The sequence below is a fragment of the Rhinopithecus roxellana genome, chromosome 7 (genome assembly GCF_007565055.1).
Source record: "Rhinopithecus roxellana isolate Shanxi Qingling chromosome 7, ASM756505v1, whole genome shotgun sequence".
NCBI lineage: Eukaryota > Metazoa > Chordata > Mammalia > Primates > Cercopithecidae > Rhinopithecus > Rhinopithecus roxellana.
In genome coordinates, this window is record NC_044555.1 from 102863909 (window position 1) to 102878976 (window position 15068).

The 15068-nt window shown below is 38.3% G+C and overlaps 1 protein-coding gene across 3 annotated transcripts in view; it reads right to left on the reverse strand.

The window, feature by feature from the left end:
* The window catches only part of PLS3 (plastin 3), a 90476-nt gene that overhangs the window by 36727 nt on the left and 38681 nt on the right, over positions 1-15068 (reverse strand). For 2 of the 3 annotated variants that reach the window (XM_010355963.2, XM_010355964.2), the window contains exons 2-3: positions 7176-7259; positions 4295-4375 (exon numbers count right to left, since the gene is read on the reverse strand). In XM_010355963.2, coding sequence (XP_010354265.1) covers positions 4295-4367 — 73 coding nt within the window. In that variant the 5' untranslated portion in view covers positions 4368-4375; positions 7176-7259. The remainder of the gene's footprint in view (positions 1-4294; positions 4376-7175; positions 7260-15068) is intronic. The other variant, XM_010355962.2, reaches the window with a different exon arrangement.

The following is a 15068-nucleotide window of genomic DNA, read 5'->3' on the forward strand; positions in this document are numbered from 1 at the left end:
TTATACCTTTTGAGGTAGCTCACTGCAGCAAATATAAGAGGCAGTTTAATGAGTTCCAGCTAAGGGTAGACTGGAGGTTGCTGCATTAGAGTTCACTGTACTAGTGGATTTCCAAAGATGGAGGTCAAGTACAGCAGAAGGCTGGACAAGTTTAGAGGGTGAGACCAGGTAATCAAAAATGTTTATCAGTCCTTTTCTGACTCAAAATTTCCAGCAGTTTGGCCATCATTTTTCCCCTGCTGCAACTCTCGTTTTAAAAATACATCTGTGTTCTCACACACACGTGTGCTCTTGCTTTTACCCATGCACCCACACATGTGTACTCCTCACTAGCTTCCACACCTTGGAAACATGGTTTTCCAACTATCCCAAGACCTCCACTTCTAATAATCCATATATAATTAACCAGATGGCACAATGAAAGAGCACTGATTAGTTTCATTTTTTTTAGATGGGCTATAGTTTTGTTTTTGTTTTAAGGCATAATTAAACAAATATGCACTGGTGTAGTTTTATTGAATACTAAAAGTAAATTAAACTAAAGTACTTTTTTTTTCGTGGCATCATCCTGATATGTGTGTGTGTGTGTGTGTGTTTTTTTTTTTTGAGACGGAGTCTTGCTCTGTCGCCCAGGCTGGAGTGCAGTGGCACAATCTCGGCTCACTGCAAGCTCCGCCTCCCAGGTTCACGCCATTCTCCTGCCTCAGCCTCCCGAGTAGCTAGGATTACAGGCGCCCGCCACCATGCCTGGCTCATTTTTTTTTTGTATTTTTAGTAGAGACGGGGTTTCACCGTGTTAGCCAGGATGGTCTCAATCTCCCGACCTCGTGATCCGCCCGCCTTGGCCTCCCAAAGTGCTGGGATTACAGGAGCGCCCGGCCGAGTGTTTTTTATATACTAGAGAATATCAAGTAATTTGAAACAACTCAACTTCCTGGGATGAGAGAAGTCTGGTATGGTTACAACCACCACAACTAATTTTTTTCTTGCTTAGTTTGGTGGGAAACCTCAAAGGAATACGCCCATACTATTCCTAGTCATTTAAGAAACCCCATTATTCTTTTATTTCAAAAGTGCTGAATTCATGTTTAAAAAACCTCAGTAGTGCTCAGGAGGGAAAAAAGGCAAGTCAAGGTAAGTGTTTGCAGTACTAAAGCAACTCTGCAAAGATTTACATTACATGAATTTTTCTTTATGACAAGTAATCATCCAAATGACCACTAGCTTCCATAGCAAGATTAAAGGCTTAGAATGTAAAAGACAGTTTCTAGATGGTACAATATTAATACCTAAGTGTTTTGAAAGGTGTTATTTATTCTTCTTTAGAAAAAGTTATGTATTCCAGCATTTAAATTAAAATGGAAACATCATGAAGTACAAAAATTGATAACTAACGTTTCTGCTACTGGGAAGCATGGGAAACAATTGTTGAGAAAATTAAAATAATTATATGAGCTTGGAGATTAAAACTACGCAGGTGCAGAAAGTGAGTGAAAAGAGAACTTTAAATTCTAATACTCAATTTATTGCTAGTAAAGAGAGTTTCAAAGCACTATTAATTGATTGAACAAAACCTATGATTAGCAGTAATTACAGAGATTTTCTCCACACACTATGATTTTGCTGAATTTCTAAGGAGATAATCAAGGCTATTATCGTTAATAGATGGGGAAAATCATCTAATGATTTCCATATTTTGTCGCAATTGAACTGAGACAAAATAGTCTTTCCTGTTCTCTGCCAACCTACCCCCACAAAAAGAAAAAACTGTCCTTCACAGGATAATAAGTTATAGAGCTTGTTTTTAAAATAAAGTGTCCCTGAATTAGGAAAAAAATTTCTGTAACACCTTTGACAGTTGCCTGAGGGTTCTGTAACTAACAACAACTTAAAACTACAAAGATTTTTTTAAAGAAAATCGAAAGACTGCTGGGTCCTTAAATGAGTTTCTAAAAGATGGAGTACACACAAGCATTATTATGCTGAAAAATACATATAAATTTTATATGCTACAATTTAATGGCAAAAACCTTTCATAATAAATTCCACTGTAATGAAAATCTTCACAACAAAGGCCCTCTGAACGTATAGTTGATAATGACAAAAATCCCAGTACATCAAAAGGCTACGTGTATATATTTCCTTGGGTTTCAATCAGTGAAATATTTACTGAGAACCTAACATGTGTGCAACACTATGCTAGATACTGAGTGGACACTACAAAAGAATAATATTCACAACAGGCAGGAATTCTGGATTCCAGAATTTTTTACAGCATATATAGTAATAAGAGCCTGAGTATGTTAGGAACATATGCCTGGCAGGGGCGTTGGCAAACTGTACTCCTATCTTAAACTCTACTTAAACAATAGCTCCACAATGACCTTTTCTTGCAGTCAAACTTCTCATTGATTCCTTACTTAATACAATTTAACTGCTTCTTCTATGAAGATAATTGGTCAATCCTCTTTATGTCATTAAGCTTTTAAGGGACAATGAAGTTCTTTTACTTGTAAAATGTATTCCAAGTCTCATCAGGTAAATAATATCTGAATTATCTTTAATTTTTAAGGAATATTGCACATAATTATTTCCAAGATGCTGCATGTGAGGACAAGACCTGTATTCAGCTTTTACTTGAGGAGATGAGTACTTAATAGGGCATAGTGTCTGCTCCGAAATTCTATTCATAAAGAACAAATTAAGCTGCTGCTAATGTTGAAAGATGAATATAAATTTCAAAAAAGGTTCAACAAATGCACTCCTAAAACAATTATAAGACTATTTTGACAGAATGAGAGACATTAAAAAAAAAAAAAAAACCTCTTGCAGCCAAGAATTCACTTGCTGTTATATATTAAACTATGTAGAATTTTTCTTACAGTAAGTGGTATCCATGGCAAGTTAATTAACTGCTATTTTTATACACACAGACACACACACACACACACGCAATCATGTTAGAGTCAGGACTATTCAGTTTTTTCCAGTTAAAATTTTGATGGGATTATGAATGGTCACTCTGGCTGGGGTCACTATTCTTCCCAAGGTACACTGCTACTACTGAATGACTTCACAGAAAATGTTGATTATAAATATATGGGAACAGAAGTATATATTTCCTTATTTTTCACTAATGGGATTTTCAACACAGGTCTAATGGCAAATTCTGATTTACATAACAAATCATTATATGAGCTAATTCTGTACCCTTTAGTCAAGGAGATACCAAATAATAATAATCTACCTCTCTAAGCACATGCTGATTCATGTATTTACATAAGTAGTCTGTTCTTACCCTGTTTTCTCATTACTGTCTATAGACTTGACCCGAGCACTAAAATTTGGAATGTAAATATTCCATATTTACATTCCATAGCTGCTCTATTGTAAGGCATGTTATATGATGATAAAGGATAAATCAAATGGCATGCTATGCCTTCTCATCTTATATTGAAGCTATAATTTAACATGGCGAGGTAGAACGATCTGCATTATCCAAAGGCTCAGAAAACCCATAAAAAAGGCAATAACGCCAAACTAATTAGGGAAGGGTAAAAAATCATCTAATGTTTTTGAGGGTCACATATCCCTTTGAGAATATGGTGAAAGTTTCAAACCTCTTCAGAAAGATACGAGATACAAAATATAATAACTAAAATTTGGCATGAAAATTTCAGGAACCATATATAACAGTCACCAGTTAAGGATTGGAACTGTGGTCTAAAAAATTTGACCATATTAAATACTATATAAAATTGGAAATAATATCAGCTACCACTCTTGACCAAATAAATAAATAAAACAATTTTAAGTATAGCTTCCAAAACTTTATCTCATCTATTTTAACTATGTTGCTGTAATGTTTTTGATTAACCATTCATGTGATTTTTTTTTTTTTTTTTTTTTTTTTTTTTTTTTTTTTTTTTTTTGAGACGGAGTCTCGCTCTGTCGCCCGGGCTGGAGTGCAGTGGCCGGATCTCAGCTCACTGCAAGCTCCGCCTCCCGGGTTTATGCCATTCTCCTGCCTCAGCCTCCCGAGTAGCTGGGACTACAGGCGCCCGCCACCTCGCCCGGCTAGTTTTTTGTATTTTTTAGTGGAGACGGGGTTTCACTGTGTTAGCCAGGATGGTCTTGATCTGCTGACCTCGTGATCCGCCTGTCTCGGCCTCCCAAAGTGCTGGGATTACAGGCTTGAGCCACCGCGCCTGGCCTCATGTGATATTTTTAGAGAAATAACTTTGGGACCAAATAAATATTGCTTCCCTATAGTTTTACTACAAAAAATACTCACCAACTTTTGCAAAGGCCTCTTTGAGTTCATCAAGTTCATCTTTGGAAATCTGAGTGGTAGCCATCTCATCCATTTAAAGATCTAAAGAAAAACCGAAAAGGTTTCAGACTTAAAATAATTGTGATAAATATAAGCACTCTTGCTAAGTTCTCATCATAGGGATAATTTAAACAGAATTTCAAACTACCAAAGCAATCTGAATAGGTTACCATGTCTCTATGTACAGCTTTAATAAAGAAAACAAACAAGTGAGAAGTCATCACTTACCAAAATTTATTGAGAAAAAATATTTCTGAATTTTCCTTCCAAGGACAAAATCTTAAATTACATTCAAAAAGATTAAGGAAAGGCCAAAGTACCCAGCAGTGACAGGAAAAAGCTACATAATAGAAATTCTTGGTTATACGAGCCAAAACTAAAGGTCAAAATTATGTGACCAATGATTCACAGAAAATATCATTTTCCTATTAAGCCACTTTAGAATCATTCACTGTGAAAACACTGATTTTCAAAGAGCACACTGACACCTATCAATCACTCTCATTAAAGGAGAAATAAAGAGGAAATAAAGCAAATTATAGTTGGTTTTGATATAAAAATGCACATGTGTGCTAATATACACATTCTTATGCATGTAAATTATTATATTATCCGAGTACACACCCTTTCCAATTTGGCCTTATTGATCTATTTAACTAATAGAACAAAGGTTGGCAAACTACATATGGCCTGTGGGCCAAAACTGGATCACCAGTTGTTTTTGTATGACCTCAAGCTGGATATAGTTATGAAAGGAAATTTTTTGCAGTCAATTTTGATGATAGGGCACATTAACTTTGAACCCAATTAAGTGAAATGTTATCCCAGAAAAAAAAGAATTCTGTTCTTCTCATCAGAATTGTATTACCAAAAAATTGTACTCAATTATTATATTTTGAATTTTGTCAATAAAAACTTGTAGAAATAATGTATTATATCCTTGATATTAATATCATAATATTCTTGATTTTACCTCTTGTCACACAATATTTATGATCTGAACCTATACGGAAAAACCTTGCTGATCCTGGCAATAAAGAGAGGAGGTCTGTATCACAGTAGATAATTTCCAAATACAAACCTATTATAACAATGATTTTGGACGAAGAAAAATGAAAATGATTACATGTTGCTTTCTCCTTTTTTGCGTTAGGTTTTTTCTCTCTTCTGATTTATTTTTTTGGTAGACTTTATTTTTCTTTATTTCTTTTTCTTTTTTGTAAAGACAGGGTCTTGCCACCTTGCCCAAGCTGGTGTCTAAGTCCTGGGCCAAGGGATCCTCCCACCTCGGTCTCCCAAAATGCTGGGATTACAGGTGTGAGCCACCGTGCCCGGCCAATAGACGTTATTATTAGAGTAGTTTTAGGTTCACAGCAAAATCAAGCAGAAGTTACAGAGAGTTCCCATATACAGCCACATGTTGCTTAAACACAGAGATGTGTTGTGAGAAATGCATTGTTAGGTGATTTTGCCATTGTGCAAGCATCACAGAGTGCACTTACACAAACCTAGATGGTATAGCTTACTACACACATAGGCTATACGGTATGGCCTATTGCTCTTAGGCTACAAATGACACAGCAGGTTACTGTAGTAAACACTGTAGGCAATTGTAACACAATGGTATCCGTATATCTAAACACAGAAAACGTACAGTAAGAATATAGTATAATCTTATGGGACTACTATCAGATATTTGATCAGTCATTGACCAAAACATCCTGTACCTCAGTGGTACATTTGTTACAACTGATGAACGTACATCATTACCACCCTAAGACTCTGGTGAACATTAGGGTTCACTCTTAGTGTTGTACAATCTGTGGGTTTGGACAAATGTATAATGACATATATCCACCATTACAGTATTACATAGAGTAGTTCCACTGCCCTAAAGATGTTGCCTTTCCAAAAAAAAGTATACTATGGGTTAAATTTCACAAACTATACAAAATACATTTTGAGATCTTATATTTATCCCTTTTAGACATTTTATTAAAAGGCAACAAATTACTCACCAACTCAAGTTTTGGCCAAGAAGTGTAATGCTCGGTATAAAGAGGTAGGGGCTGGAAGTGGCAGGGAGGGATTCATAAGAGAGCTGGGCCACATCTATCTTTTTCACAGAATTGTTGCTATTTCTAGAATTTATCACAGCCCCTGGCACATAGTAAGGCACTCAATAAAACAGAACTTTAATGAAATTAATCCCTTCAACAACTATACAGCAAGTATTATTAATACATTATACAAATTCATTTACATATTAATATCCTGAACCCTCACAATAGTTCCAGGAGCTACATATTCTAACTCCTTTTTTTCTTATTAGAAGACTTGGACTCTCAGGACTGGAATTCACACTCAGGTTTCTCAAATCCTGGAGAAGTTTTAAAATGACCATATGATGCTATTAGCTAAGTTTTTACCATAATGTAACAGACACATGTAGTGACTGGTGTTTTAAAAATTAAATAAAACCATCAGCCGGGCACAGTGGCTCACGCCTGTAATCCCAGCACTTTGGGAGGTGGAGGCAGGTGGATTGCTTGAGGTCAGGAGTTCGCGACCAGTCTGACCAACATGGTGAAACCCTGTCTCTACTGAAAATACAAAAAGTAGCCGGGTGCCTGTAATCCCAGCTACTCGGGAGGCAGAGTGAGGCAGGAGAATTGCTTGAACCTGGGAGACAGAGGTTGCAGTGAGCCGAGATCGCACCACTGCACTCCAGCCTGGGTGACAGAGTGAGACTGTTTCAAATAAAATAAAATAATATAAAATAAATAACATTAGACTCTTAAAAAAAGATATAAAACAAAGCTCGCCTATTTACTTTTCTTACCTATGATATCAAGATGCCACTAAAGATAGATAACTTCTCAGTAGACAGGTTGGATGAAAATACCTTTCAGAGTAATCACAGGATCTATGAGGAAAAGCAAGTTCGTAAGTTAGTAATGAAGTTAGGCTTTGTGGTTTTTGCTGTTGTTGTTGTTTGTTTGTCTGTTGAGACAGGGTCTTACTCTGTTGCCCAGACTGGAGTGCAGTGGTGCGATCACGGCTCACTGCCACCTTGACTTCCCAGGCTCCTCCCTCTCAGGTGATCCTCCCTCCTCAGCTTCCCAAGTAGCTCAGACTATAGGCGTGGGCCACCATGCCTGGCTAATTTTTGTATTTTTTGTAGAGATGGGGTTTCACCATTTTGCCCAGGCTGATCTTGAATTCCTGGCTTCAAGCAATCCACCCACCTCAGCCTCCCAAAGTGCTGGTATTACAAGTATGAGCCACCATGCCCAGGCCTGAAGTTAGGCATTTTAAAGATCAAGAATAAAAAGAACTGCAATCCCAGCACTGCGGGAGGATTGCTTGAGGCTAAGAGTTCGAGACCAGCTTGGGAAACACAGTGAGACCTCATCTCCAAAAAAAATTTTTTTTTTAAATTCATAAGTTAAATGCAAACGAATAGTAGTAATTCTAAAAATATTGTTTCACGAATGTGTTCAACACTCCTCATTACAAAAATACGACATAGGATTTATTCCAATTTTCTTCACACCTTTCAAACAATCATGTTTTCAATAAAAAATTATTACACATCTTCATGAGTTATACCATGGAGAATAACGGCACAGAAAGTTTAAAAGTAAGACCATCTCAGAAATCTAAAACATGTGGCCTCTCTCCTTTACCTCTAAAGGTCCTTTCCAGTTTGGGCAGATTGTGAGCCAGTAATAATTTAAAGTATGTGAGTAAAAAACAACTTAAAGAAAACCATACAACTGAGCTTATTCTCACACTACCATATCACTTCTATGCAAAAGAAAATTAGGGCTGGGTGCAGTGGCTCATGTCTGTAATCCCAGCACTTTTGGAGGCCAAGGCGGGCAGATTACTTGAGCCCAGGAGTTCGAGACCAGCCTGGCCAATATGGTGAAACCCCGTCTCTACCAAAAATACAAAAATTATCCAGGAGTGGTGGTGCGTGCCTGTAATCCCAGCTACTCTAGAGGTTGAGGTGGGAGAATCACTTGAGCCTGAGAGGTCGAGGCTGCAGTGAGCCATCAGTGCATCACTGCAAAAAAAAAAAAAAAAAAAAAAAAAAAGAAAGAAAGAAAAAAGAAAAAGAAATTAGATAAGATGGTTCTGGACATAAACCACTCCTGCCCCCCACCCTGCTTATCCCTGCTGACCAGTTGGGCTCTGATTAAATCCTGTAGACATCTCTTTCTTCCCAACATGCCCTCCCCCCATTTCTCAAACAATTTTACCAATATTTTAGGCATCTGCTATATGCCTAGTTCTTGCCCTCAAGGAATTTACAATCTGCTGAAGCAAACATGAATACTTACAATATGACACAGAGTGAATTAGTGACTGCAATAAAAGGGAAAAATATCCTTTTTTTTTTTAGAAGAAAAAAGTCTTTAGAGACTTTAAGGATTATTAATTTCTTCTCAGAGTGGCCAGAAACGCAGTTCTTTTCTTCTTCCTATAAAATTAGCAAGTGCTGGCTCATGCCTGTAATCCCAGCAAATTGGGAGGTGGAGGCGGCAGATTGCTTGAGCTCAGGAGTTCAAGATCAGCCTGGGCAACATGGTGAAACTTGGCCTCTACCAAAAATACAAAAAGTTAACTGGGCATCGTGGGTGGTGGCGCATGCCTTTAGTCTCAGCTACTTGGGAAACCGAAGTGGGAGGACCGATTGAGCTCGGGAGGTAGAGGCTGCTGTGAGCTTTGAGCACATCACTGCACTCCAGGATGGGTGACAGAGCAAGACCTTGTCTCAATAAAAAAAGTAAAAAATAAAAATGAATTAAGAAATGCTTAGATCTCATAGAAATGATTTTAGGGCACCAGTTAACGCCAAAAATTAATCCAGTGCATTATAAATATATGTATATTAAAATATTCAAGTTTCTTCTTTCTTTCTTTTTTTTTGAGACGGAGTCTCGCTCTGTCGCCCAGGCTGGAGTGCAGTGGCCGGATCTCAGCTCACTGCCAGCTCCGCCTCCTGGGTTCACGCCATTCTCCTGCCTCAGCCTCCCAAGTAGCTGGGACTACAGGTGCCCACCACCTCGCCCAGCTAGTTTTTTTTTTTTTTTTTTTTTTGTATATTTTAGTAGAGACGGAGTTTCACCGTGTTAGCCAGGATGGTCTCGATCTCCTGACCTCGTGATCCGCCCGTCTCGGCCTCCCAAAGTGCTGGGATTACAGGCCTGAGCCACCGCACCCAGCCCTAAGTTTCTTATTTCTAATTGCCTTTTAAAAAGCCTAAAGTGACTTTGCACATATAACTCAGATTTTCCATCTATTGGAGACATTAAAGAGACACACTTCAGTAAGAACAAAAAGAAGAAATTGGAACATGCACATATCCTCAAAACTGTATTTCCAGACAAGATTGTTTTGGGATAGCAGAACAGTTTAATGCAGGACTTTCCAATTTAAATAAAACCCATATTCATTTATTGACAGTTATTTGAAAGGAAATAAAGAAATGCTACTCTGAAGTACCTGGGCCAAGACTAAAAAATATAAAGCCAAATTTAAAAAGCTCACAATATATGCTCTAGTAGATAAGAATTACAATTGTAAAATTTGCTATTTGAAGTTTAAAATAAAGTTGTTTAATGTAGATTTCTTTATGCCACTATGAATTAAAAAATGGTCTGTCCTTAACACTACTCACAGGTACTTGATGGTGTCTTTAAGGAAATCAAGCAGTAAAGTACTATCTTGGGAGAAAACATCACATTAAGTAACTTGGGAATGACTAAAGATATTAAAAAATTAAAATCTTACACATTAAAATAACAGAAGTTCTATTCCTCTTCATGGGGCATTCATTGTACTACAGGACTTTTTTCTCTTAAAGCTACTAAAACATCCCGGATGGGTTCACAAAACAAAACACAAGATTTGATATCAATACTGCCCTGTAGACACTTCATGTAATCTCAAGTACCAGTACACCAAGCTGTTGTACCTTGCCCAAGGAGGTAGTATGTTCTAACAGAAGAAAGACTGTGGGACGTGAAATTAGAAGGCATCGATTATTGCTCTGGTTCTGCTATTCCCTAGTAATGTGTCCATGAGCAAGTTTAATTAATCTGTCTCAGCCTAAGTTTCCTCATTTGAAAATAGTGATAATAATACCTACTTCCTCCAGGGCCTAATGAAGATTACAGATGGTATATATGACAGCATACTGTGACTATGAAGTATTACACAGCAACTTCAAATCCTTCATGAAAGAAAATAGGCAATAAATGAATGCCTGGGTTAATTTTGAAGAACTGTATAAATAAATATAAGGCATTAATTCTACTAATAGCCTTTTACATGGGATAAATTAAGTTATCTCATCTCCCTATAATTACTGACTACAGAGTATAATAGGTCTCTCTCATATATAAAAATTACAAGCCTTTGGTCAAAGTAATTTAAGAAGGATGAACCTAAAGGAAAACCTGTCAGTCACTTTTTAATCCATGACTCAATTTGGCTCCTCCATAAGGCCAGTTTCTAAACACAATTTGAAGAGCAGACAGGAGATATACAAACAAATAAACAGCAATTTTTCTTTAAATAATTTAGAATCACTTTTCAAAATAGCTAACAGCTTGTCAATATTGTCACATTCCTCCTAATTTGCAAATTGTTTCACGAGTACTGGAAAAAGGTGAAGAGAAAGTATTACTTGCTGAATAAAAGTTTAACTCCAATTTCACAATATGTGATTTACAGGCAAAAGGAAAAAAACCCTGATTTTCAAATATGTCCTCATTCCCAGTCTGCTTCTCACAAAAATGGAGTTTACGTATTTTTTTTTTTTTTTTGAGACAGGGTTTCACTCTGTCACCCAGGCTGTGGTGCAATCTCAGCTCAGTGCAGCCTCAATCTTCTGGGCTCAAGCAATCCTCCTGCCTCAGCCTCCTGAGTAGCTGAGACTACAGATGTGTGCCACAAAGCAAAAGTGGACTTTATTTACATGATGAGAGAGAGGGAGAGAGAAAGAGAACGGACACTCAAAGAAATAGAAATATATTTTTCCTCCATTTAAACTCAGCAATTTTAATACTTATCAAAAATAAAACGTCCTGGAGTCTCTACACTTTTCTGAATTTGTTCATCTGCAAAGCACTTTGATCTGTCCCAAATTCTGTTTCCTCCCTAGCTCCTATGCCTGCCATTTCTGTAAAGGAAAAGGGAAAGCTGTAGAAAAAAGCTAGCCCTCCTTCAGTAAACATATAAGACACAGGAAAACAGATTTTCCAATAAGGGAATAAAACAAAAGCACACAAAACCTTGTTTGTTTGTTTTTTCGTAAAAGGATATAGTGTACAACTGGGTATGAATTCAGGGCGTGACCCATAGAAGAATCTTATGCCTATGAAGTCATCCCTAATTACAGAGTTTGACTAACAATACTGCAATTATGAAACCACTCCACCGGCTCATTTAACTATACATAAACCGTGAACACAGATCTTTGCTGAGAAAGGTGTACTTACAACTACCTGAAACTATTACTCAAATTCTGAAAGGATTTGAAGGGGGACGGGGGTGCCTATTTTGTCTCCTAAAGCACTCACTCACTTTAGGAATGCAGCTGACTGAATAATCTACTTATTCATCTGTGTCATTCAGTACCATGAGGTCCAGGAGAAAGGGAATGCACGCGGGAAACTCATCTGGGGGTAACCAACTTTGATCATAAACTTGATTTTTTTTTTTCTTGAAATTGAAAGGCAGCCAAAAGATAAAAACAGGATATTCACCATAGACTTCATCCCAGCCACTAGTATGGTAAATAGAATTGGAAAAGAGAAGCTCATCACTTAAATCAGAGATTGGGCAACACATACTTGAGCTCCTAAAATGAACAAGAAGGCAACAAAGAGGGGACAAAACATGGAAGAAATACATTATTTCACTATAAATGAAAATAAACAAGTTAGCCACCATTATGTGTGAACAATTCAAGAATGATCAGAAAAGGGGTGTTGTCACCTTCCTCCATCCAAAACAGGCAGTGTTTTTGAACACCCACACTTTGCATACCTACCTTTACCAATAGAAACTGCCACCCTGCCACCTCCCTAGTTAGGTAAGTGAACAGCTCAGCACTAGTCTCTAGCTTGGATGGGTGTGCAACACTGTGGGCTAAAACTCACCTATTCATACTATGATTACTAAAGTTCCAGTCTCATGTTTCCTAATGACTTTAGAAGATTCCCAACTTGAATGTCTACCACACTCACCCACTTATTTATTTATATTCATCAAGCGTTAACTTAAGGCTTAGTATGCACCAGGCACTGTGTTGGGTGCTCCAGAAAGAAACAATTAGGATCCAAATTCCCTTCTTTCTGGAAGAGGTTACTGTCTAGTGGGGGAAACAGATGGAAAAACAAAAATACAACATTAGTGCTATCATGCCATCATAGTCATATATACTAAGTGGTAGGTGTCAGGAAAGTTTTTTCCGAGGTGACGTTTGAACTCTGCCTTTGAGTGCAAGTAGGATTTTCTCAGACATCCCCAGTAAGGGCATTCTCAGAGAGACATCACTGGTAAGGGCATTGTGCCTAGGGTTAATGACAGACACACTTGCAGCAGCAGATCAGGGTCCCATTTGGAAGTGGCCAATGGAGAAGGAAAGTCAGCGAGGAAGATTCAAGTTAGGAAAGTCTAAGTGTCTCCAATCTATCTTACTGCCACATTATTTTCCCTGTTTTTCCTAACTCTTTCTCCTGCCAAATCAGATCTCATTTTCAACTTTCCCACTTTCCTCTGTCTCCAGACTGCAGTTTGACCATAAAAAACAAAGGGAGGATCAGTCAACTTCCAATCCCTCTGGATTCTTGCCTTGCAATCTTTGAGATTCTTTCATCGTATCTGTTTATCACCTCTTGTCTGGCCTACTCCAAAAGCTTTTTATCAGATCTGCCTGCTGTTCCGTCTTCCTCCAGTGCAATCTTTACACTGCTAACCTCCTGAAGAGTAGACCTTATAAACATTTCATACAAAAGAAAGTCCCTTTTTAGTACAGCATTCAAGCCCCTACACTTTTCTGACTTGACTTCTTGCTAATGTCTGCCCATCTTTCCAATGTTACTTCCCATTATACGACTACACCCTTGAACCCAACACTCTCAAGAGACCTTATTCCCCAAACAGGCCATGTATTTTCCCACTTCTTCCACTCCCTGGAGAGACCACTGGGTCTCTCCAGTGGAATGCTCTTCACCCATCTATCTAGACACTTCAAAAGCATATTTCAGGAAGTATCTTCAGATTGTCCACACCCAAGATAAAATTTATCTTCCCAGTACTCTCACGAAACTGTGTTTCTTCTATTACAGCTGGTCCTGGATTCTCCTCTATCAGTACCTTTTGTTTTATCCTGGTCTCTTCTGCTTTTCCTGTCTCCCATTAAAAACTTCCTCTCTCTCGCCGGGCGCGGTGGCTCAAGCCTGTAATCCCAGCACTTTGGGAGGCCGAGACGGGCGGATCACGAGGTCAGGAGATCGAGACCATCCTGGCTAATACGGTGAAACCCCGTCTCTACTAAAAAATACAAAAAACCAGCCGGGCGACGAGGCGGGCGCCTGTAGTCCCAGCTACTCGGGGGGCTGAGACAGGAGAATGGCGTCAACCCGGGAGGCGGAGCTTGCAGTGAGCTGAGAGCCGGCCACTGCACTCCAGCCTGGGCGGCAGAGCAAGACTCCGTCTCAAAAAAAAAAAAAAAAAAAACTTCCTCTCTCTCTATCTGCTTCTCAAGGTTAGAATACCCTCCTCTATTTTTCCTCTCTCTCTATCCAAATTCTACTCACCCTTCAAGCAAGGTCCAGAAACCTCATCCTCTCCCAAAGCATGTTTCCCAATGACTCCACCTCCCACTGATCTTTCACTTCAACTCCCATAGAATTTAGAATCTTGCCACAAAATTTAGAAATGTAATTATAGACTTCTCTCTATAGTTACATAAGTAGATATGAGGACAGTCTAGCTGGGACTTCCATTGTCCTACTTGGTTCAGTTTATCTACCTTCTTTACACAGATTCTTAAACTTGGTCAAAGAGAACAATCTTCCTCAGTAAAACAGAACACTTCTTTCACGAATAGCACACAAAAACTTGTGTAATTCTTTGCTCTGCAAGTCTCATTTCAAGATTGTTTGTTTCTGGAGAACACTCTAAACTTCACCTTTTACCCCCACTGCTGGATGTTGGTTACATAGGCATGGCTTAAAAAATACACCAACTGAGGCTGAGGGTAGTGGCTCATGCTTATAATCCCAGTGCTTTGGGAGGCAGAAGTGGGAGAATTGCTTGAGGCCAGGAGTTCGGGACCAACCTGTACAACATAGCAAGACTCCTTCTCTAAAAAAAACAAAAAAGAAAGAAAAAAATTTAAATCAGCCGGCATGGTGGCCTAAGCCTGTAGTCCTAGCTACTAGGAAGGCTGGGGCAGACGGATCACTTAAACCCAGGAGTTTGAGGCTGCATTGAGCTATGGTTGCCTGCCTCTAAAAAAAAAAATAAAATAAAAATAAAAAGTAAATAAAATACTCCAACCAATTGCAATGTTTAGAGGGTAGTGAAAATTCCCAGTATTCCCAATACCCAGTGATTACGGCAATGAGAATTTGAAAGTTGAAACGTCTGTAGAGTTCCATAACTTCATTCCCTAAATTGTATTAGGGAATAAACAAGTGCCTGGAATAGT